Source organism: Triturus cristatus, chromosome 6 (assembly GCF_964204655.1).
Source record: "Triturus cristatus chromosome 6, aTriCri1.1, whole genome shotgun sequence".
NCBI classification, from domain to species: Eukaryota; Metazoa; Chordata; class Amphibia; order Caudata; family Salamandridae; genus Triturus; species Triturus cristatus.
The window spans coordinates 1,799,395,334-1,799,418,637 of NC_140589.1; the positions used below are offsets into that span (position 1 = coordinate 1,799,395,334).

Sequence of the window (23,304 nt, forward strand, 5' to 3'; positions counted from 1 at the left end):
GGGGATTCCAGATTGCCATTCCTCCTCCATCTGTCTGATCACAAACCTTTCTGACTACTATCAATACTATGAATTCCTAAACATCCTTATCAAACTTTCACCTCTCCTTTTTAGCCATGCCCCCAACTAACAAGCACAAACAACCACTACTTACTACTTCCCCATTTCAAATCCATTCCTAACATTCTATCCCTACTCTGAACTCTACCAAACACTCATGAAATCGAGAGCAAAAAACTAACACAAACAATGCACAAGAAAAAAAAACAAATTTTACACTCATCTACTAACTACTTATCTTGGGTTCTGGAGTAGTGTGCTACTCACCGAAAAAGTGCTTCACTGCCTCATCAGGGGTCATATGCACTATATAAATACATTTACAATTACAATATAGGGAACAGTACATTCCAAAAGTGATGTACTTTAAGCTTCAGCATTAGTTTTGTGAGCTGCCCTACAGATTGCTGCAGCAACATATAAACTTAAAACATGGGAGAGTAACGGGTAGCGTGCCAGTTCTGAAATCATTGTGGATTCATTTTTTCATCCTACACTTCAGGATGGTGCCCGAGGTGCTGGACTGCTGCATAGCTCTTCCCGTGCTTGCACTACTAAATTAAATGTATTTCTGGAAACACCAACCCAAGAGAACAAAGTTATATTTTTTTTTACCTGACATACGTGCTGAGCTTCGCCAGCGCCCTTGGAATTGCAGCCACTGTTGTCATCCAATTGTGGATTGAAGCCACATCACTTTGAAAACAAGCCTGCAACAAGCCATGGACTACCGCAAATAGCCCAAAATAAGCCCAGCCCTGAAACAGTGGTTGGACCGTGGAAAACTGAGCAAGGGCAGTCAATGCATGTGCATTCCACGACATTTTAACACTGCAACATCCAATAGAAGTGCAACACAAGCACTCTTTCAGAGGAAGCACACAACTTCTACCCAGACAAATTCTGTACTCCTGCCTCCAAGCTTGTGGGTGGAGCCAAAGCACCTCTACTGATGCATAATTGTCTGGCAACAGCTGCTCTGCCAAGCTAGTCCATAACAAGCCTGTACATCAGCTGTACAAACACATGATATGTATAGAAGAGTAAAATGACATAGTTCAATGACTGCATTTCTAGAAAATGGGCCAGTGAGTCATATTAGTGTCACTTTAAAATGTATCATGAAAGGTGAAATCATACTTCTGATCCACTTGACTATGACGAAGGAACCAGTGTTGATGGGCATGAATGGAGCTGTGTCAACAGTGATTGTTTTGGTTCCAGAATAATTGTAGTAAGTACACCAATCTTCGTTGTTGCAAGTAGTGACGTTTATTGTCAAAATATACAGGTACTGGGCAGCAGCTTGACAGGTTTGAAGACAGCCCGTAATTGACAAGCAAATTAACATTCCATAAGAATGCAGAACATTGACTCACATAATATTCCACCTACTGAAGCTGGGTGATGGAGGCATCAACCCAGAGCAACCACTACAGAATGCTATTCAAGCATGTTTGATTATTTACAATCATACCATGTAAGCTAAACACTTATTCCTCCCTCACAATTCTGAACTATTAAGGCATGTAACGTACAATAAATATTTAATTTTAAAACAACACTATGACAAATCATAGTTAAAGATATATATTCATTACTGAGTATTAACCACATAACCTCTGTGCATGCTATTTAAAGAAACCTACATAGATAGATAAGATTGCTTGCATTCTTTTAAGCAGACCTCACTATACATTGAGCCCAGTTTAAAAAAATTGCAGGCTTAGATTGTTTGCAATTAACAAGAACCAACCCATATTAGGTCAGGAGTGCTTCAGCTGCCAAACTACTGTCGCCTAGTAGACCCACCTGCGTGAAGACGTAGTCCCAATCCACAGGAACGACGAGAATACCCCCCACACTCTTGAGACCAGTCCACGGAAGCGTGAACCTGTTTACACTCTAGCAGCAGACTGACCCTGAGAGATGTGGGGACAAGGTTTGGAAGAGCTCACTTGAATCCCCCAGCGGGCGTTTCCTAATAAGCACAGCAGAAACAACCTGCAGCAAAGACAATAAAGACAATAAGAGTAATTACTCTCTGCTCTCTCATAGGGTTGTAAAACTATCAAACTGTCTAAGTTAAGGTGAACTAAACTCTACCCCGTTTCCCTCTTACCCGCTGGACATCTCGTTAAGCTGCAAACAGCGACTCAGGTGGGACTTGGAGGAAGCAGCAAGGCAGGGGAGGAAAATCCTCCAGACAATGAACAGGAGATCGGGGCCACTGTTGGAAACTAAAAAGGAGGAATACTACACGGGATAAATTCAGACTTGGAGGCTCAAATAAGACTCTACAAAAGAGTATAAATGAAAAGAAGAGGAGGATTTCTTTAGGCCTCAGAAACCCTGTGAGTCAATATCGAAAGAAACAAAATGTGACCAACAGGCCTATGTACAAGCACCAAACAAGTGCCAAGAAATTACTTGAGGATCCTCAAAGGAATCTCCTAAACGCGCACCAAGCGCGTGTAAAAATAAATACAATCCCCTTCAGCAGATTACAAGGCGCGGTGAGCTCGAATACAGGAGACAATGTATCCGACTGACTCTGCTGACGCCTAAGGCTCTGGGAATGCAACCGCTCTAACCGAGCGTAAAGGAATGAGGAATGCAACAATGTTGCAAGTTCACCGCGGTCGCGTTGCTCAGTACAACACACACGACTGCATCCAATTGGAGACGGGGAGAATCAGGGATTAGATACACATATCAGGTTCTGAGAGGGGCATGGACAAAGGAAAGGTTGCAGGAGAACAGCAAAGGGGCCTGGACAAAGGAAAGGTTGCAGGAGAACAGCAAAGGGGCCTGGACAAAGGAAAGGTTGCAGGAGAACAGCAAAGCGGGCTCCCTAGGACAACAGGAACACAGCGAGGAGGGGCGTGGACTGAGGACTCTACGAATCTGAAAGCCAAGCACCGGTTTGCTGCTGAGGAGAGCTATGTAAGGGAGAAACTCAGTGGACACTCCCTCCACCACTTGCACTAAGGGAGCGTCTAAAAAGTACAGGTTGTTATAGCTTGCACTAAGGGAGCTTCTAAAAAGTACAGGTTGCTATTCGCTTCTTTCCCTGAATCCCCGCAAGGACACAAGAGGCTTGTTGTGTAACAACTACTTTCATTTTCAAATCACTGCTGATGGGCTTGCCAACGTTGCTGTCCATGTCTAAAGGTTTGGCGATAGTTCTCGATTTGGGCTCAAAGAGACATTAAAGCATTGTAGCATCTGGAGAGCACCAGTCTGAGAGCAGGATTGAAAAAAGGAAAAGTATCAGGTTTTACGTCCTTTGGACCTTCCTGTAAATCTGCAACCACCAGCTTCCTAAACATGGTCTCTCACTTGATGTGGGGAAGGAGCCAAGCCCCTGCTGTTGAAGAACCACCACACCTTATCAGAAAGGGCCTGCTTGATTCAAGGGTGTGCAACCTTTTTGTGCCTCTGAAAGCAGTGGCTCAGAAAATATCGGAGGTGCTGACTGTGTCATGAATGCGGCTATGTGATAAAGCATGGAAACATCTGATTGCATTACAAGCTGTGGTCATGTCATTGTGAGAGCATTTCTCATAGTGGCCAGCTGCAGCTATTCACGTGTACAGTAGCAAGTAAAGGAGATGTGGTTGCTTCATCCAAATGCTTCATTCTGAGTATGAGGAAGAAAGACCATCTTTCGGATTTTAAGATGTCTCCAAAAGTGCTCAGAGAAATGTGTTTTTTATTTTGTCGTACATGAAAGCTAAGCCCAACAAAATTCAGTGATATTTGCTTTCATCTAAAATGAAAGAAAGAAAGGTAACAAATAAAAAAGTGGCTGATTTGGGCTGCTTCAGGTAAATGGTGTGCCACTAATCAACAAATTGAGGTCCAGCTGCATCCCCACAAACCATGCAAACTGCCCGGTTCATGGGCAACTCTTGTGGTTTTCACTGGACCTACTTTTGCCATGGAGAACCAAAAGAACAGCCTGGCCCATCAAGTAAAGCCATTTTCAACTCCACCAACAGAAAGAATTTGTTTGTTTTTAAGCGCAGTTCTGCCCTTTTATTTCCTTTTTTATGCTTATTAAAGAAACAAACTGATTTTGCCTACTACATGTACCGCAAAATAGTTTTACTCACTGCACTTCTTCAGGTGGCACTCCTTCGCAGCCAGGTTCTCACTCGTAGGTCCATCTTCTGTGGTGCTGCAAAAGGTTCACAAAGGGAAACGGGTCGTTTTTCTCGGTGTATTGCAATACACATGGTAATTATCTCTACTCTGGCACACAAAGTGGTGATGCATGTGCAAAGCATGAGTGAATAATCATATAAAACATTCTTCACCTATTGTTAGATTTTGCGTACCTTTATTTTTAAGGAGAGTGGTGGCTCTTAAAAGAGACTTTGAATTTTTTGACAGTTTGGAGTATCTACCACCAACAGCAACTTACATAGCCATTTTAAATAATGCTTATCTAAACGCTTCTTGTCATAATTGGTCAGATGAATGCCATCATTACAGAAAATATTTCCTGTGTTGCCGAAGCTTTGAAAAACAAAAATCATGAGAATTCTCACTAATTAGCAAGCTGAGTTTACAGTAAGCATACACAAGTTCATGACTTTACTTGGAAGAAAACATCCAATGATGTTGTTAAGCTATATGTGAAAATATGATTTTTTAAGTTTTAAACAAGTTTAATGAAGTTTTAATGTCTCACTTTATCTGGAGATAACAACTTGGAAAATTTCAAAAATCAATTCTATATACACTTAAACATCCTACATTGGGATGGAGCTCACTTGGTCAAGGTCTAGTATTAGGAATCCAGCTTTCCATTTCTACCCCTTAAAAGCGAAAAATTCACTTTTTCACAACTCTTAAAAGAAATACTATAAACTGCTTAGGTCTGGTTTCGATGCAGATAATTTGTGCAATTGAAATGTGATTCATTGTGTGATTCATACAAATTACTTTATAGAATGTTGGTTAGTGCTAAAACTTACAAGTGTTGTTTTTATCACTATGCAGTGTGTAAATTTGAAAGCCTAAATAAAGTATTCATTATTTTACTGTTGCCTTGTTGCTGATATTGTGTACTTTCAAATTTTAAACAATAGGTTACCAAAACATAGACTTGCCATAGCCATCTTTTACTGTTAAACAGATTGCATAATATGGTGCACCTTAATTTATACTCATCCTATCACCGATTTTTAACTGAAAGCATCTGCCTGATCCTGGGCACAATACTTCAAAAAACACATTTTAGTACTAAAGCATACATGCTGCGTTTTGGGCACTCTACCATGTGCGAGAAGAAAGCGACCGTTTCTATAGCTTCAATGTTTTGTTCCTTCACATAAGCTACACTTTTAAATTGATGATCATGGTTTGTTCCTGGTTACGTAACTATGTACAATATGTTTTATTGTTAAACATTCAAAAGGTGTTTTCAGCATTGTGCACTATGCAAACTTGGAGCCACACAGACACAAGAAAGAGTTTTGAATGCTTTACTCTTGGCTTGTAGACATGTGCTGTACTTTTAAACATTAACTAATAAACCAACTGCTCTTGTGCATTGGCTTTTCAAATTAAAGTGATTTTATCATCCTTTGCGTTTTTAATTATGATTTTGATAAATGTGCTTTAATCATTTTCAGTCATTTTTATTTATGATCCTTATATAATACTAACAATGCTAAAAGAAAATCCATTTGGTCCTTTAGGTACTGTGCACTATAGGCTGTCAAAAGCATTAGATTAATTATGGGAAAAATGCAAGTTACTGTATTTGGTAGAGTGATTTAAGAGTAGTTGGCTGTTGGGTTGAAACTCTTTCCAGAAGGCACAACTATTTAGAGGTATCATCCCAGAAAAATTATCCTGCAAATCGTGCATGGTTGTAAAGGGTACAGTGATAAAGATGTGTGTGGTGTGATCGATACATTTGATATCATATATGAGGAATAATTTAAAGCCTCTTTAAACTTACTGCACCGAGATGTGCTTACCCAATTTATATAGAATGAATTTGGAGGAATTTGGAGGTTTGTTTTCTGCCAATTAGAAGTTTGAATCCAGTACAAGTAACATGGTTGGAGCTTAAGATAAAATCAAGTGGATCGACTTCTGTAATTAATATCATGAATAGTTTTTTGGTTTAAGATCCTGCCCACACCAAGTTCACTATTGACTAGGGAATGGATGGTGATCGTAATGGAAAAAATGTACAAAATATAAGAATTATATAATTCTGTATGGCATGGAAAGATACAATTGCACTTAAAAAAAATTTATGAAATTTCAGGAAAGGCAACTCTAGCAGCTGTTGGGAGGAAAATCCATTTTACAACTATTTAAGGTAATATAGTGGTGGGTTAAACTTACCTTGATATGATACATTAACATGCTCCTCATTAGTTATGTGACTTTAAATAATAGGATTAGTCCAGATACCTAGGTTTCAAATAATTCGTTCATGGGCTAAAGTGACAGGTAGCGGATGATTGTGCAGATTTATCAGCAGTAAGTTAGAATTTTTAAATATATATTGCTTGTATTCCTCTCACTTGACAGAGATAGAGTAAAATATCTTGTTCTGCCATTGATCACCATGAAGGATGCCATCTCTAATCTACACTATTATAAATTGGAGTAAATTGGAGAGGTGTGGTTATGATGAAAGGTTTGATTATTTTTGTTGATAAAGCATTGTTTGCTGTAACTCTACAATGATGTGTTATTAAGTGTTTACATATCAAAAACAAGTCTGGCAACAGTATGTCCATTTATGTGAGGTGGAAGCACCTAAGAATCCTTAAAAGATTGCAATAAATATTATGGCAAAGAATATTAAAATATCTTGTTAACTGAGGGCATACAGGGAAGTGAAGAATATTTCCTTAAACCAATTTCACAAAATACATATATAAAAAAAACAATAGTGGATGTGTACGAACACTACACCTTCATGATTCTTTACATTTAAAAGGTTCACCAAATTCAACAAGATAATGGCTAACTAATTGGTGTTTGCGAAAGTAGTTTGGATGCTTGCTGAAGCTCTTTTTAACACAATATGTAACTTAGAATATAATGCTTCATATATATTCTGAAGACCAATGATTTTGATAAAATGCTATTTTACATAATGCTGTCACTGAGTCTTTAAATGGCAGCCTCCTCATAAAATGCAATGAAAAGACAATTAAAAGGAAACATTACCACTGTTCTAAACACAGTACAAAGGTATAGTGATATGACAGGTGCTTAGAAGTGCAATTTAGCACCACAAAATGCACTCTGAACCACAAGATTTCGAATGAGTATGTTCCACTGCATAGAAAAGAAACACTTTCACGTTGATGAAGTAATTGTTGGAGCATACATCTAGAATCACACAAGCACATCTTGTAAAATGCATACAGTTAGTACTATACTTTCTGAAAGATTTGTTTGTTTCCACTGAACTATCAGTTAGATTTTTCAAATTTATGATATAATGCACTGCTCGATATAATTTTGTAGATATACTTTTCTCAGAAAGTGGAGGAAATGCTTAGAGTAGATTATCAATAATGGCAGCGAAGTAATATTTAATAGGAAGGCATATCAAATAGAAGGCACTTACAAATGTACACTGATCACTAACATCAATTTTGGCTAGATGTATCCTTAAAACAAGCATTTGCAATGCAATAGGCCTCGCATTTACGTGAGTTTAAGCTATTGGCATTGTAAATGGCAATGCCTTTTATGTATGTTTTAAAAACCAAAACTTTAAAAAAGGCATTATCATTTACAATGCCAATAGCTCAAACTCGCGTAAATGCCAGACCTATTGCATTGCAAATGCGTGTTGAAGGTTGCTATGCAGGTTGTTAGGCAAAGGGAGGTCAGTAACAAGTTCCAGATACTTGTGGCACTACCAGAGAATGACTGACTCATGTACCGTTCTCGACTGAAGATGGGGGTGCTCCAGGAGCAGGGATTGGGCATTTCTGGAACCTTTATTTGCTCCGGAGATTTTTAGGATATGCGCTCTGCATTGAAGCATGAAGTAAGCAAGGAGAACCCCTGCTGTGTGCCTTCCTTGCAGGATTAATGAGGAGGGTTGGATGGGGGTCCAAATCTGAATGGAAAGCAATTGTAAATGTTTTTCCTGTCCCCTGTTCATTTAGCATTCAAATAATGTTGCAGAGAAAGAAACAAAAAGGGATTATAAATTAAAAATTGGGCAATCTTGCCTTATAGTGCCCTCGCAGTTCATACGCCCCGAGCTGCATCTGGCGCGGCCTTCCTTGACTTATCTAGTTAACAAACGTAATGCACATCCTCATTGATTAGTCCCACGGTCCCGAGCCGGCTGAGAATCCAGTGTGCCTTACCTGCCGCCCTCCCACCAGATTGCATCGCGATGAGCCCTATCTCACAGGCCCCACTTGTACAATACAAGCCAGCCTACAGCGCCATGGTCATCCTGAAATAACATCTGTATTACTAACTCGTCTGATTCTTTTACTCATGCACAAGGTGGGACATGGGAGATTGGCATTGCAGCTCAAAGGGCAGCAATTTACAAGGGTCTGTACCATGCCAGGGATGGGATGCCTGAAGTCACCTTCTCAGATCGTTTGTTTCTGATCCGCTTTGTGCAAAACTGAAGACCGGGGCTTAGGGGAGCTGCAGTGTGACGAATCATAGAGGGTGAGACAGCTGTCTCATTCACGCCATTCTACTTTCTTGGTGGATTAGGCCCATGGGTCCACTTACTTCCGGTCTGCAGCAAATGTGTTGCCCCTGTTAATTTCCAGCTCTGCCTTTGCTCTTATATCATAAATGCTGTTATTGTTGATGCATGGTGTAATTGGTTTATAACTTGGATGAGACATCATCTAACAGCACACCCGCTCCTGTACATTCTCCATCACCTAGGCACACAAACACACTCCCTCTCTCTCAGTCTCTCACGTGCACACCTCCCACACACTTCCTCCATACTGTTTTTGCACAAGAAGAAAGCAAGGGAGTTTGTTAGACAATGAGGCAATGAGTGATCTCTGCAGCCGAGTGAATGGTGCAGTGAGGGAATACCGGGCTCTCTTTTTTACTGCAGCGCCATCTCGCTCATCAGTTTAACCCTTCGGCAACCCCTTCCCCCCTCACGCCATTGCTGAAACCACCTCAAAATAAGGGAACGCTTTTTATTTTCAAAATCTAGGCATTGCGAAAAAATCCTCTTTTCCCACCCCATCCGAGTGGTCTGATAATAAATCAATGCCAGGGACAGTGCGGCAGCCCCCCCCTTCCCGGCGGCTCAGATGAAGCCCGACTGTGAGCCTGTCTGTGAGGGGGAGACTGCATAAATCACAGGGAAAGCCTTCCTTTCAGCAGGGCTGGGGACTGGCTGCAGGACTCAGAACAGCAATAACCAAGAGCGGACGGCCATCACAGGAGGAGGGATACAGAGCCTTTTACCTAGGGGTGCCCCCTTTCTTTCTCATCCATGCCCCGTGCAAACAGACAGATTTATTTTTGTGGAAATCAGAAGAATTTCCAAAAGCCCAGAGCCTTTGATAGGCCTGTAGGGCTGGGGAAAAGTCAGTCATATGTGACTGATATTGGTTCCAAGCTCTGCTGTCGGGTGAAAAGCATAAATCGCTCAGAAACACTTCCTTCTTTTCCCGTATGCCACTGCACCTCCGCCAGGAAAAACAAGCATTTGCAATGCAATAGATCAATTGCATTGCAAATGGCCAAGTTTAAAACTGAGCGCGGCGCCGCTTCGAAGACACTGTGCTCGTTTTCTTTCTTTTTTTTTTTACTTTAACACTGAGCGCGGTGTCCTTGAAGTGGGCGCTGTGCTCAGTTTTAAAGTAAAAAAAAACAAACAGAGCGCGGTGTCCCTGAAGTGGACGCCGCGCTCAACATAAATGCTAAAAATAAATAAATAAAGTGAGTGCGGTGTCCCTAACGGACGCCTCGCTCATTAAAGTACTAAAAAGCATACCATTTTGAGCGTATAGCGCTGCAGTCACCATTGTCCCCATCTGTGTCCATTTTCAAAATAGTGCTCACCCACCAGATAAAGCCCACCATGTAACACCGCAAGTAAACGATCCAGTCCGGATGGGCCGTCCGAGAAGGAGACAGGGCGGTAACAGAGAAGCCTCATTTTCAACCACATGCCAGCGTTTAGCATAAACGATGACGCCAGCCAATAGGAATGATGGGCGGGGCTTCAACTCCACTTCAGAATTCTCCTCGATTACAAGATGCCTCGCAGAGCGAGCAGCGCATGCGTGCTGCAACGCAGGTCTGCGAGACCTAAAAATCCATGTACTACATAATGTATAATAAATCATGAAGCACTAAATTGAACATCCAGACATTATGTAGCATGGATTTGAAGAGGCACTTGCTGATATGAATGCAATAGTACTGTCTTTAAAGCTAATGATTGCCAGCCAACAAACCCTGAAAATGTGTATCTACTGTTATTGGAAAGTAGCTATGAAGAAAACGTACAGCTAGAGAGACACAACAGTTACACCCTATACAAGTCATCTGAAGTATCTCATAATATCAAAGAAAAAGCAGATTATGCAGGGGATTAATCTGTGATAGACATCTTTAAATTTGGAGTAAAAATAATATCAGAAAGGCAAAATATCACTTCTGAATTACTGAGAGACATCAACAGTATAAAATCATGCTTCTGTCAGCTACCAACAAAATTAAATAGAGAAAACAATGGAATTTTGCAATATGGAAATAATATCATTGATGAAATCTTTATTAGTTACAATATTATGAATAATCCATCATTTGTAAAGTATTCCAGTCCTAAACATGACTGTCTTCCTTAATATGTAAATATGAATTCTTTAGAATGAGTTGGATATTTTTAATTTAAGAAATATGCTTTGTTCCCAAACATGCCCCAATGATTGCAATGTAAATTTATTTCACCTACCCTGTATTACTAAGGAGATATGTAAAAATATAAATTATACCATATTAGTATGGAGGACATAAAATTGAAACTTGCATTTAAATTACACATGTCATTTGAGGAGCAGTGATACTGTTCTGATTTTTATGCTTTCCTTTGTTACAGAAGAAGCAAGAGAATCAAGATTGAAGGGTTTTTCCAGATGAGGTATGTATGCTGAAAATCAAAATATGTATCTGCAACATAAATGGAAATCTACTTTGCGGATGTCAACAACTAAAACCTACCTTATTATAAAAATGAAAAAACACATAAGTATTTAACAGAAAACATAATGTAAGACATACACATTCAGGATTTGAAGGTTGGAAAACATCAAATCCTCACTTGACATGCATCTCAAACCAGGCCCTAGGCCTTCAACTTTACACTCTACAGTTACTCAAGCTCAGGCTCCGGCCCTGGTTCCCATTTATTAGTAACTTTACAGGAATCCAATATTATAAACACAGACAAGTAATACATTTAAAATCAACATCTGGAAATTTTGGATAGGCTGAAATAGTTTTCTATTGTGCCAGCATTAGGCAGGTAGTATTCATTTTTCTTATTTAATAATTGGATGTTGATGGATTCTACATTAACAGTTGTCAGTGCTCTTTACAATTAGCAATCTGTTCTGCATATCAGGAAACAGGGGCCTTTCAGGAAGTGGAGATTGTATGAGTGGAGAGTTCTAAAAGAACATAGTTGCAAATCCTTCACAATATGAAATCCTAAGCGGAGCTGTACGTACTGCAATGGATCAAACATAGAGCTTTGTGCATGACACTCAAATTAATCGGGCATCAGTGAAGTTGGCAAAGGAAAAGGGAAGTCCTAAAGAACCAAGGGTCAAGGTGACAAGTCAGGCCACCTGGTTGTGAAGATAGTGGGGATATGTCTAGGATTATATAAGAGTGGGTTTCAACTTTCTCCCATCTACAAACAATCTCCATTTGTGTCTCTATGAGCGTGTGCTTCAAAAGTGATCTGTCTTGCTTGCAGATTCTAGATTGAATGGGTCTTCTTGTATTGCACAGGTAAGTGGTTAGTGGCAATTGTGATGTTAGATTATTCTGAAATTTTAATGGAAGTCGTTACCTGGCTCATATAGGGGATCATTTGGGGTTTTGTGAAGCAGGAGATCAGCCATAAATCTGCAATTTTCCAATGCTGTCAAACCCATTGTGTCCCTGCCCCATTTATAAAGCATCAGGTTTGCACTGGTGAAGCCACAACTGCCTTTGCTGGCACCAACCTTTGACTGCTTTTGTAAATTGCTTAGGAAATTTGTGTCAGCCCGGTGATGCCACAACATTCCCACACAAAAATGTGTGAAAAAGGTGATTTTTTCAGCTAAATTTGAGGTTTGCAGGGCATTCTGGGTAAGGAAACGTTGGGGGATCCACGCAAGCCATACCTCCCTGGAATCCCCAGGGTGTCTAGTTTTCAGAAATGTGTGGGTTTGGTAGGTTTCCCTAGGTGGCCGCTGGGCACCGGGCCAAAAACCCAAGTGACCCCCCTTGCAAAACCAGGTCGTTTTGAGATAGGCAATTTTCATGTCGCCTCACTACCTTTTGGGTCCTTGCCTGTCGCGGGTACTTGGGCCTCCCACACGAGTGAGGCACCGTTTTTATTGGGAGACCCGGGGGAACGCTGGGTGGTAGGAAATTTGTGTCAGCCCGGTGATGCCACAACTTGAGGTTTGCAGGGCATTCTGGGTAAGGAAACGTTGGGGGATCCACACAAGCCATACCTCCCTGGAATCCCCCGGGTGTCTAGTTTTCAGAACAGTGTGGGTTTGGTAGGTTTCCCTATGTGGCCGCCGAGCACTGGGCCAAAAACCCAAGTGACCCCCCTTGCAAAACCAGGTCGTTTGGAGATAGGCAATTTTCATGTCGCCTCACTACGTTTTGGGCCCTTGCCTGTCGCGGGTACTTGGGCCTCCCACACGAGTGAGGCACCGTTTTTATCGGGAGACCCGGAGGAACGCTGGGTGGTAGTAAATTTGTGTCAGCCCGGTGATGCCACAACTTTCCCACACAAAAATGTGTGAAAAAGGTGATTTTTTCAGCTAAATTTGAGGTTTGCAGGGCATTCTGGGTAAGGAAACGTTGGGGGATCCACTCAAGCCATACCTCCCTGGAATCCCCCGGGTGTCTAGTTTTCAGAAATGTATGGGTTCGGTAGGTTTCCCTAGATGGCCGCCGAGCACCGGGCCAAAAACCCAGGTGACCCCCCTTGCAAAACCAGGTGGTTTTGAGATAGGCAATTTTGATGTCGCCTCACTACGTTTTGGGCCCTTGCCTGTCGCGGGTACTTGGGCCTCCCACACAAGTGAGGCACCATTTTTACCGGGAGACCCAGGGGAACTCTGGGAGGTGAGAAATTTGAGTGAGCCCGGTGATGCCACAACTTTCCCACACAAAAATGTGTGAAAAAAGTGATTTTTTCAGCTAAAATTGATATTTGCAGGGGATTCTGGGTAAGGAAACGTTGGGGGATCCACGCAAGCCATACCTCCCTGGAAGCCCCCGGGTGTCTAGTTTTCAGAAATGTATGGGTTTGGTAGGTTTCCCTAGATGGCCGCCGATCACCGGGCCAAAAACCCAGGTGACTCCCCTTGCAAAACCAGGTGGTTTTGAGATTGGCAATTTTGATGTCGCCTCACTACGTTTTGGGCCCTTGCCTGTCGCGGGTACTTGGGCCTCCCACACAAGTGAGGCACCATTTTTACCGGGAGACCCAGGTGAACGCTGGGAGGTGGGAAATTTGAGGGAGCCCGGTGATGCCACAACTTTCCCACACACAAATGTATGAAAAAAAGTGATTTTTTCAGCTAAAATTGAATTCTGCAGGGGATTCTGGGTAAGGAAACGTTGGGGGATCCACGCAAGCCATACCTCCCTGGAATCCCCCGGGTGTCTAGTTTTCAGAAATGTGTGGGTTTGGTAGGTTTCCCTAGGTGGCCGCCGAGCAGCGGGCCAAAAACCCAAGTGCCCCCCTTGCAAAACCAGGTCGTTTTGAGATAGGCAATTTTGATGCCACCTCACTACGTTTTGGGCCCTTGTCTGTCGCGAGTACTTGGGCCTCCCACACAAGTGAGGCACCATTTTTACCGGGAGACCCAGGGGAACGCTGGGAGGTGGGAAATTTGAGATGGACTTCAGTATGGATTGTGGTGGACAGGCCTTCAAGGTTAACCCACAATTGACACCACTAGGGTACACCTGCTTGTGCTAAGACATCAAGCCTTCTAAGGTCTAGTGCGGTCTAGCATGGGAATGTGCTCCCTCAGTACAGTGGTGTGGTGGACTGGTCATGAATGCGGAACCCGGTTCCCCAGTTCCAAATTCCACAGCTCTGGCCATAGTGCCACATCCCCACTGAACACCATACTTGCCCACTGAAACTCGCACTGCCTTCAGCTGTAACCTAATTGTGCCCGCTCAATTCAAATTATGCACTTGATAGGAGTAATATGCTGCCTAAAAAAAGCAACCACTCATAGGGAATGCAAAGCATGTGAAATGTAAGCAGAAACAACATGGTTACCTAAACGATCTCTCACTAACTATTCAGAAATCAGCGAGTGGTTTCACCTGAAAAGTTATGGACATGACTAGAGGGCCCTGAAGGGAACCGTTTCACTGTCCATTGCTTACATCCTTATAAAACATAAGCAGTATGGTAGACCACATCCATAAACACAGAGCCATGGTGCACATTGTGTTTTCCAATTCACCCATCAACCAGGTATTGCAGTACCTCCAGGAATGGTACACTCTCCCACCCTGGAAACAACAATGCTGTTCAAAGGAAGACGAGAAAACGAAAGTAGCACTTCATTGGCAAACTCTGTGATGCTGGTGTATTTGGATGTAAAAAAAACAATCTAGCCACTTTGCAACCCCTCTGTCTTACTTTATTTTGCCCCCCCCCTGGAAACAACAATGCTGTTCAAAGAAAGAAGAGAAGACGAAAGTAGCGCTTCACTGGCAAACTCTGTGATGCTGGTGTATTTGGATGTAAATAAAATCAATCTGGCCACTTTGCAACCCCTATGTCTTACTTTATTTCGCCCTCCCCTGGGAACAACAATGCTGTTCAAAGAAAGAAGAGAAAACGAAAGTAGCACTTCACTGGCAAACTCTGTGATGCTGGTGTATTTGGATGTAAAATAAAAAAAAACAATCTGGCCACTTTGCAACCCCTCAGTCTTACTTTATTTCGCCCCCCCTGGGAACAACAATGCTGTTCAAAGAAAGAAGAGAAAACGAAAGTAGCGCTTCACTGGCAAACTCTGTGATGCTGGTGTATTTGGATGTAAATAAAATCCATCTGGCCACTTTGCAACCCCTATGTGTTACTTTATTTCGCCCCCCCCTGGGAACAACAATGCTGTTCAAAGGAAGACGAGAAAATGAAAGTAGCACTTCACTGGCAAACTCTGTGATGCTGGTGTATTTGGATGTAAAATAAAAAAAAACAATCTGGCCACTTTGCAACCCCTCTGTCTTACTTTATTTCGCCTCCCCTGGGAACAACAATGCTGTTCAAAGGTAGACGAGAAAACGAAAGTAGCACTTCACTGGCAAACTCTGTGATGCTGGTGTAATTAGATGCAAATAAAATCAATCTGGCCACTTTGCAACCCCTCTGTCTTACTTTATTTCGCCCCCCCCACGCTAGCAGCACCCACCGATCGCTAAAATCCCCCCTCCCCAGCCCCAAACCTCACCTTTACTCTCCGACGCGCAGGAAGCAAATGGCTTCCTGCGCCTCGGAGAGCAAAGGGGACACCTCCAATGACGTCAGCGCGCCTTGCGTGCTGACGTCAGTGATGACGCGGGGGAGGGGGGCGGGGGGAGGCAGGGGAAGGTCTTCCCCTGCCTTCCCAGTTAAAAAAAAAAAGATCGACCACTCACGGGGGGAGCGCCAGCGCTTCCCCCGTGGGTGGGTGTCATGACGAGATGGTCTCGTCATGGGCACAGCGCGACTGTGCTCCATGACGAGACCATCTCGTCATGGGCACAGAAGGGGTTAAGCAACAGGAGGCAAGCCAACAAACTCTTGGAGATCACTTCAGTGCAAGGCAGAGTCCAGCTATCCCTCAGCAGGGTCAGAGAGCAGCAGGCAGCAGGACAGTACAGCAGTAAAGCAGGTCTTCCAGGTCAGCTTTCCAACAGTGTGTCAGTCCTTGATGTAGCAGTGCAGTTCTTCTGACAGAGTCCAGTTACAAGTCTAGAAGTGTCTGATTTGGTGAGGTCTGAGACCCAGTACTTATACCCAGTTGTGCCTATGAAGTGGGGGTGACTTCAAAGAAGGGTCTTTGAAGTGCACAGAAGTCCTTTCATCCCAGCCCTGGCTTCAGACTATCTGTAGGCGGTAATTCGATGAGTTTAAGGTGGTAAGGAGAGTGGGATGGTTAGGAAGAGGGCCAAAACATTTTCAAGGGGACTGTGTTGTGTTGTCATTAAAACTCCAATACTAGTGAGACTGATACTGAGTAGAATTGGAGCTAACTTTACGGGAAGCTCACACATTAGTGTTGTCCCTCTAGGATATTTTTATCAACTGCCACCCAGTAATAATCTTAGGTCTAACTGGGGAAATTTCACCCCGCTCTATAGGAGACAGTATAATATCCCTACCCAAAACCGTTTTGATAGACTTAACCATCTCGAGGAAGTTGATTGACTGAGTCTAGAGGACCCTATTCAAGGCACAATAACCAGAGGATTTGAGGATTGCTGCATTAAGGGCTCTCTGACAACGAGTCCTAGTGTCACAAAAGTAGTACAATCACTCCAGGCAAATATAGAAGCAGCTGATGCTATTAATATAGAGGAGGTGGATGCCATGGAATATACCCCCTTGCCTCATAACAAAATTACACAATCACTTATTGGGGGGACTGGGGGAATGATTGGTAGTAAAGGGAGGAACGTTAAATGTCAGATTATGTTTTGGAATGTGGCTGGTTTGAAATCAAAAGTGTCCAATAAAGTATGGGTGGATTATGTAAACAATTATGAGATTTTAAGTCTACAGGAAACTTGGGTGGAAGAGCCAATCCATATGTGTGGTTTTAAAACGTTTCATACCCCAGCAATTGGGTCTACTCATGGTAGAGCAAAAGGAGGGCTTTGCACTTACATTACTAACCATCTAAATATAAGGAAAGTTGATTTAGTTGTTAATAATAGATATTATCAAATTGTCAACATGGACGTAGATCAGGCATCATGCGTGATAATACTGAATTTTTATAACAATGCTTCCTCTGAGACGCGGGAGGAAATATTTTGAACTTTGAGTAGAGATGTGATTAACTTGCAAACACAGACAACTAAAGATGTCTTTGTTATTTGGGGAGGGGACTTTAATTGTCTCCTATGTCAAAATGGTGATAAGGGTATCTTTGGGATAACATATGGAAAAGACACTAGTATTCCGCACTTCTCCCATACAGTTCATGGAGACCTCTTGAATGACATCGCATTCTCCTGTGACATGGGATTTGCTAATAACTTATGTCTACCTGAGGTCCCATTTAGCCCAACTTTTAATGGACGAGGTGTCTTTTCAATAATAGATTATATCATGATATCTAGCAGACACTCCCCCTGTGTTAAGAATTTTACTACCCATGACATCGCTTTAAGCGACCATTTTCCGCTAAGTATTGATATTATGGTGTTCAATAAAGATTTTAATACAAAAGGCAGATCCACGCAACTTTTGACGAATATCACCTTAAGCAGGCAAAATGGATACGCATTGAAGTGGATGAAAGTGAACCCGGAGGAATTTGCTATCAAGTTATTGAAGAGGTGCAAAAACATGTTCTATGTTTGTCTTGATGAAAACTCATCTTGTGCAGAAATTATAGAGAATTTCTTTATTATATCAATTCAAATTAAAAAAATTCTCTGGGTAAACACTAATAAGAAGGATAACCATCGCGAAGGGTGGTTTGATACTATTTGCACTAAGGCCTATATTAAACTTAAACATGCATTAAAGGCCAGAGTGAAGGATCAGGACCTTATTAGGGAAGCTAGAAGGAATTACAAGAGGGCATTAACTGTGAGGAAGAATCAGCTGAGAGAGGAAGCTTGGAATGCCTTGCATGAGGCCTCGATTGACCACGATCCTGCTGCATTCTGGAAGGCAGTTAATGCGCCTTTTTTGGCTGATAAATCCAAAGCCACTATAGAGACTGCCATCTCTGAGTCAGAGTGGGTTTCTCATTATTCTAAGCTCTATACCAACCAAATAATGGATGATCAGGGAACTTTGGTATATGAGGCTGCCCCGGAGTTTACACCCACTTTCCAGGATTGTGGATTGGATGTTACTCTGAGCGAGGTTAATGTGGCCATATCAGCAAGTTTGGGTGGTAAGGCGCCGGGCCCGGATGGCGTACCGGTTGACCTGTTAAAGAACAATATGGAACTATGGGGACCAATTTTAACACAACTTTTTAATTCCTGTTGCTCCAGGGGGTTTTTATCGTCTTGGTATGAATCTATTATAGTTCCTATTTTTAAAAAGGGCGATAGGGCGAATCCGGCCTGTTACCGCCCAATTTCATTACTAGATTCTACGGTCAAGATTATAGGGCGTGTGGTTTTGGATAGACTACAATTGTGGGCGGAGGATCACTCTATTTTAAGTGATTTGCAATATGGCTTCCGTAAGGGTCTTGGGACAATTGATCAGGGTCTAAATTTACATATTCTTTTAGATAAATATATCAAAGCCAAAAGGGAAAGGCTGTTTTTAACCTTTGTTGACTTAACATCAGCATTTGATTGTGTTGTCCATGAAAAGCTTTGGACAATTTTGGAGGGGCTGGGGGTGGACAACTTTATAATTTCCTTCTTAAGGCAGCTATATTCGGGGGCAAAGGCGAGGGTTCGTTTTGGACAGGGGGGAGACTGCACTAAGCACTTTGGAATCTCGAGAGGAGTGCGGCAAGGTTGCGTCCTTGCCCCATTCCTATTTTCATTATATATAAATGATCTTGAAAGTGTTTTAATCAAGGAGTGCAGGGATCTGCCATTGGTAGCTACACGCCCCATCCCTGCACTTCTTTATGCAGATGATGCGGTCCTGATGGCCCGTACGCCTCTTGGTCTCCAAAGGGTAGTAACTTCTTTTACAAAATTTATGACAAATTTGGGCCTTACGATTAACTGCTCAAAAACGTTCTCCATGAAATGTGGGACTGGGACAAACAAAAAGAAAAATACTATTTTTATTAATACTAAGGCATTAGAGAATACTAATACTATTTCATACCTAGGGATCCTATTTGATCAGTCAGGCTCTTGGAGCAGGGCTATCAATGCGAGAAGGCTGTTATTTAGTAAGTCACTGATGGCTTTAACTAATTTTAGCAGGAAATTGGGTAGACGCTCTCCAGGAGAACTGTTATGTATATACAGAGCAACATGTGTAGCGATTGCCACTTATGGAGCAGGTATCTGGGGATACGCTAATGTTAACTCACTCCAAGTGGCAGAAAACATCTTCCTCAGATACCTTTTGGCAGTACCTGAGAGTACGTCAACATTCATTTGTCACACAGAATTGGGTCTGCCATACATTGGGGATGTGATTAGGACACAGCCTGTTCTTCTGTGGCATAGGGAGTGGACTACTGAAGAATCTGTTTTTAATCGCCATGTCCTAAAGGATGTACTGGGAATTGACGGGGCAAAACATATAAGATGGTTGAAATATGTTAAAACATTTTTGACTCAAATAGGCCATGCTGAATATTATAATGACCCCTCTACTATGTGTAGGGTATCAAGAAAGGACCTTAAAAACATATACATGTCATACATGAGTGAATCTAGAATATTGAGTGTAATGGCCAAGTCCACAGTGGTGGCTCACCATCTTACTTTGACCACTTTAAATATACAACCATATATTCTGCTAACCTCTAGGGATTATGATAGGTTTTTGTTAACGCGCTTCAGACTGGACATTCTGCATAGATCTTTGAGTTTCCCCGAGGTAAACGACTGGTCAAGAACACTCTGTAATTGCCCATGTGATGACGTGTCAGTCCAGTCATCTATACACATACTGTTTTTTAGCACATTTTATTCCAAACCTAGGAAAAGATGGATTATTCCTGTGCTAAAAAGTCTGGAATTGAGACAATGCCGCCCTGCATTCCTGGCGCTGCAGAATTTGGACAATGTATTCACTATTGCCTCTGTTACTGTGTTTTTAAAAAGTGTTTTTAAATTTCGTAAATCAATTGTGACATGATTATTAAGTCTTTAGTTTTATCTATTGATCCCCTTCTTAAATTGTGGAATTTTAGAGTGATGTATACATTGTGCTTTTATGGTTATTCTCGTACAATGACCGAATAAAGTTCTTTTGATTTGATTTGACTGCGTTTTGCTCTTTCTTAGGGATCACATCCTCACTCACGCTAGTTCCTTCTCTGCCAATGTTTTTATTTCTATTTTATTCCTTTGGTGTTTCCTTTGTGTTTAGAGTATGATGTGACAGCAGGACACATTTTACAAGATTTGAGCACAGACCACATTCCACCCTTTATCAGTTCCTATCTCCTGTAAAGGCTGTTGTAAATTCCTTTTGAAGTGTCCTTTATCTGACTGTTGGCATGTAAAAGCATAATAGATTGCGCTATTTGCAAAACTGTTATGTATTAAATTATCAAAAGCTTCAATATCGTAGATGTGAATTCAAAAGTAGACAATTCTTCGGAACATTTTTATTCTGATGTCAATTTCACCAATGGCTCTGTAATGAACTTTGCCCATGAAGAAAACCAGCCTTTATTAATTTGCAGCACTTGTAGCACTTTTTTCATTTCCTTCCTTCTTACCTTTCTTCTTTCTCTCTTTCCTTCTTTCTTTGCTTTTTTTCTTTGTTCTTGATTTCTTTCATTCTTCTTTCCCTTTGTCTTTCCTCCTTTCTTTCTTTTATTTTATTCCATCTTTCCATCTTTCTTTTTACTTTTTTCTTTCATTCCTTCTTTCCTGTGTTCCTTTTTCTTTAATTGTTTCATTCCTTTTTTCTTCTTTCTTGTTTTCCTGTTTTCTTTCATTCATTCATTCCTTCCTCTTCTTTCTTTCATACCTTCTTTCTTTTGTTTTGATTTGCTTTCCTTCTCTCTTGATTTCCTTTTTCTTTCATTCCTTCTTTTCTTTTTTCTGTTTCCTTTATCTCTTTCTTTCCATCTGTCCTTCTTTCCTGCTTTCATTCCTTCTTCCCTGCTTCCATTCTTTCTTTGCTGCTTTCTTTCTTTTTTCTTTCTTCCCTTCCCTCTTTCCTTATTTTCTTCCTTACCTCCTTCCTTCTATCTTACCTCCTTCCTTTATTTCTTTCCTTCTATCTTGCTTTCTTTCTTTTTACTTTTTCTTTCCCTCTTTTTCTTTCTCTCAGTCTTTCTTTTTAATGCTTCCATTCCCTTTTTCTTTCTTGCTTTTATTCTTCTTTCATTCTTTCTGTTATGCAATCCTTTCTTTCTTTCCTTCCTTCTTTTTGTCTGTCTTTCTATCACTTAATCTTTCTTTTTGCCTTCTTTTTTCATTCTTTCTTGCCTTCCTCGTTTGGTTCCTTCTTTCATGCCTTCCTTCCTTCTTTCTTGCCTTCCTTCATTCTTTTCTACTTGCTTTCTTGCCTTCTTCCGTTCTTTATTTCCTTGCCTCTTTCCTTCATACCCCCTTCTTTTCTGTCTTTTTTCTTTCTTTCTGTTCTTTTTCTTTCCTTCTAGCTGCTTTTTTTCCTCCTTACTTTCCTTTTTATCTTTCTCAAAGGCAAGAGGCGTGCAGCCTATAGCACACTGATTTGCTTTCTTAGGTCCTTTTGATTTTGCTAAAATAATGTGTATGACGTTGATACTTATAGGGTTTTTAGCCACACTTCACACATTTGTCTGTAGTTGAGACATTTAAATTTTTCTCCAACCCATAGGAGCATGCATCAAGGGACAATGCGTCACCCCATTTCAGCACCTGGCTAACTGCACTATTTGTTTCAGCATGCTGCCCTATCATAAAGAGCACATCTACACACAAAGTGTTTTTTTTCTATGCCAGAGAGTGTTTTGGTTTGTCTTCAGTACATGTTTTTCTTAGATTGACAAATGCCAGACAGCTGCTCAAACAATAAAACTTTGCAGAAGCGATGACAAAACAAGAATTGCCAAAAGGCTGGCAGACAACACCAGGCCTATTGGCTTTGTCAATGCTTGTTTAAAGAATGAGCCTAAGGTTGTCTAGATACTCGAATTTTTTGTATCACTCCCGTGCTCAACTTTTATTACATCACACACTCTAATGTTGTTATCTACCTGAGGGCTACTGTAGATTATAGGAGGCTTGTCGGATGTGAAGGCTGAACCCATGGATGAATTTTGGCTATTTACATATCTTTATTCAACAAGTCTAACGTGATATCGGCCCAAATTAAATTTTTTCAATTTTCTTTTCTTGTTATCCTTTGTTTTTGATCTTTTCTCAACTGCAACATTGATTCATTGTTTTGTGACTTTATGTGGATCGGTGACCTTTTTTATCTCTTCTGTTGTTGTTACTTTTCCCCTATTTTCAGATGTGGGCTTAATAATTTCAATCACTTCTGCCATTTCTAACACATCATCCCTTCATTCTAGCATTGCTTTCTCATTCCTTTCATCTTTCATATCCCCCAGTACTAGGGACAAAGCAGGACCAATTACGTCATTCGGCTGAAAAATTACAATTTATTATTCAATATGGAGGCTGAAATCTCGGTAGTAGGTACTTGATTTACCAGATTGCAGAATGTGTTTTGGGGATTCAGAGTTCATGTATTTAGTTTCGTCTAGAATTTCTTTTTTGTATGGAACGTCATAATTTTCTTAATTGAGTCAACATTGGATCAATTACAGGGTGGACATCATTTGGTTGTAGGTCAGGGACACCATCACTTGACAAACCTCAAATTTGCTAATGTTGGATTCTGCTAGCAAATATGATGCAGGGAGAATGCATTCATTTTGATGATAGCATTGAGCCTGTCATACAAACTGCCTTTGATAAGGATATCTGGTTCAGAGTCCATTATGTGTCCTTCATGAATTTCTGCTCTCACAGTTTCCAAGGAGATCCTTGTATCCTTTCCGTGCTAAACTTGTATCTCGGAGTCACTTTAATGTATTTCCTTTTTGTGTAACTGCACCTGGAGTACTTAGATTTCTTGGAGAGTGGCTTCCATAT

General features: G+C 41.3%; 1 protein-coding gene across 2 annotated transcripts in view; it reads left to right on the forward strand.

Moving 5' to 3' along the window:
* LOC146822031 (clusterin-like) overlaps nucleotides 1–23,304 on the forward strand; it is a 416,491-nt gene that overhangs the window by 358,691 nt on the left and 34,496 nt on the right. For both annotated transcript variants that reach the window (XM_085609414.1, XM_085609415.1), the window contains exon 8: nucleotides 11,165–11,206. In XM_085609414.1, coding sequence (XP_085465540.1) covers nucleotides 11,165–11,188 — 24 coding nt within the window. In that variant the 3' untranslated portion in view covers nucleotides 11,189–11,206. The remainder of the gene's footprint in view (nucleotides 1–11,164; nucleotides 11,207–23,304) is intronic.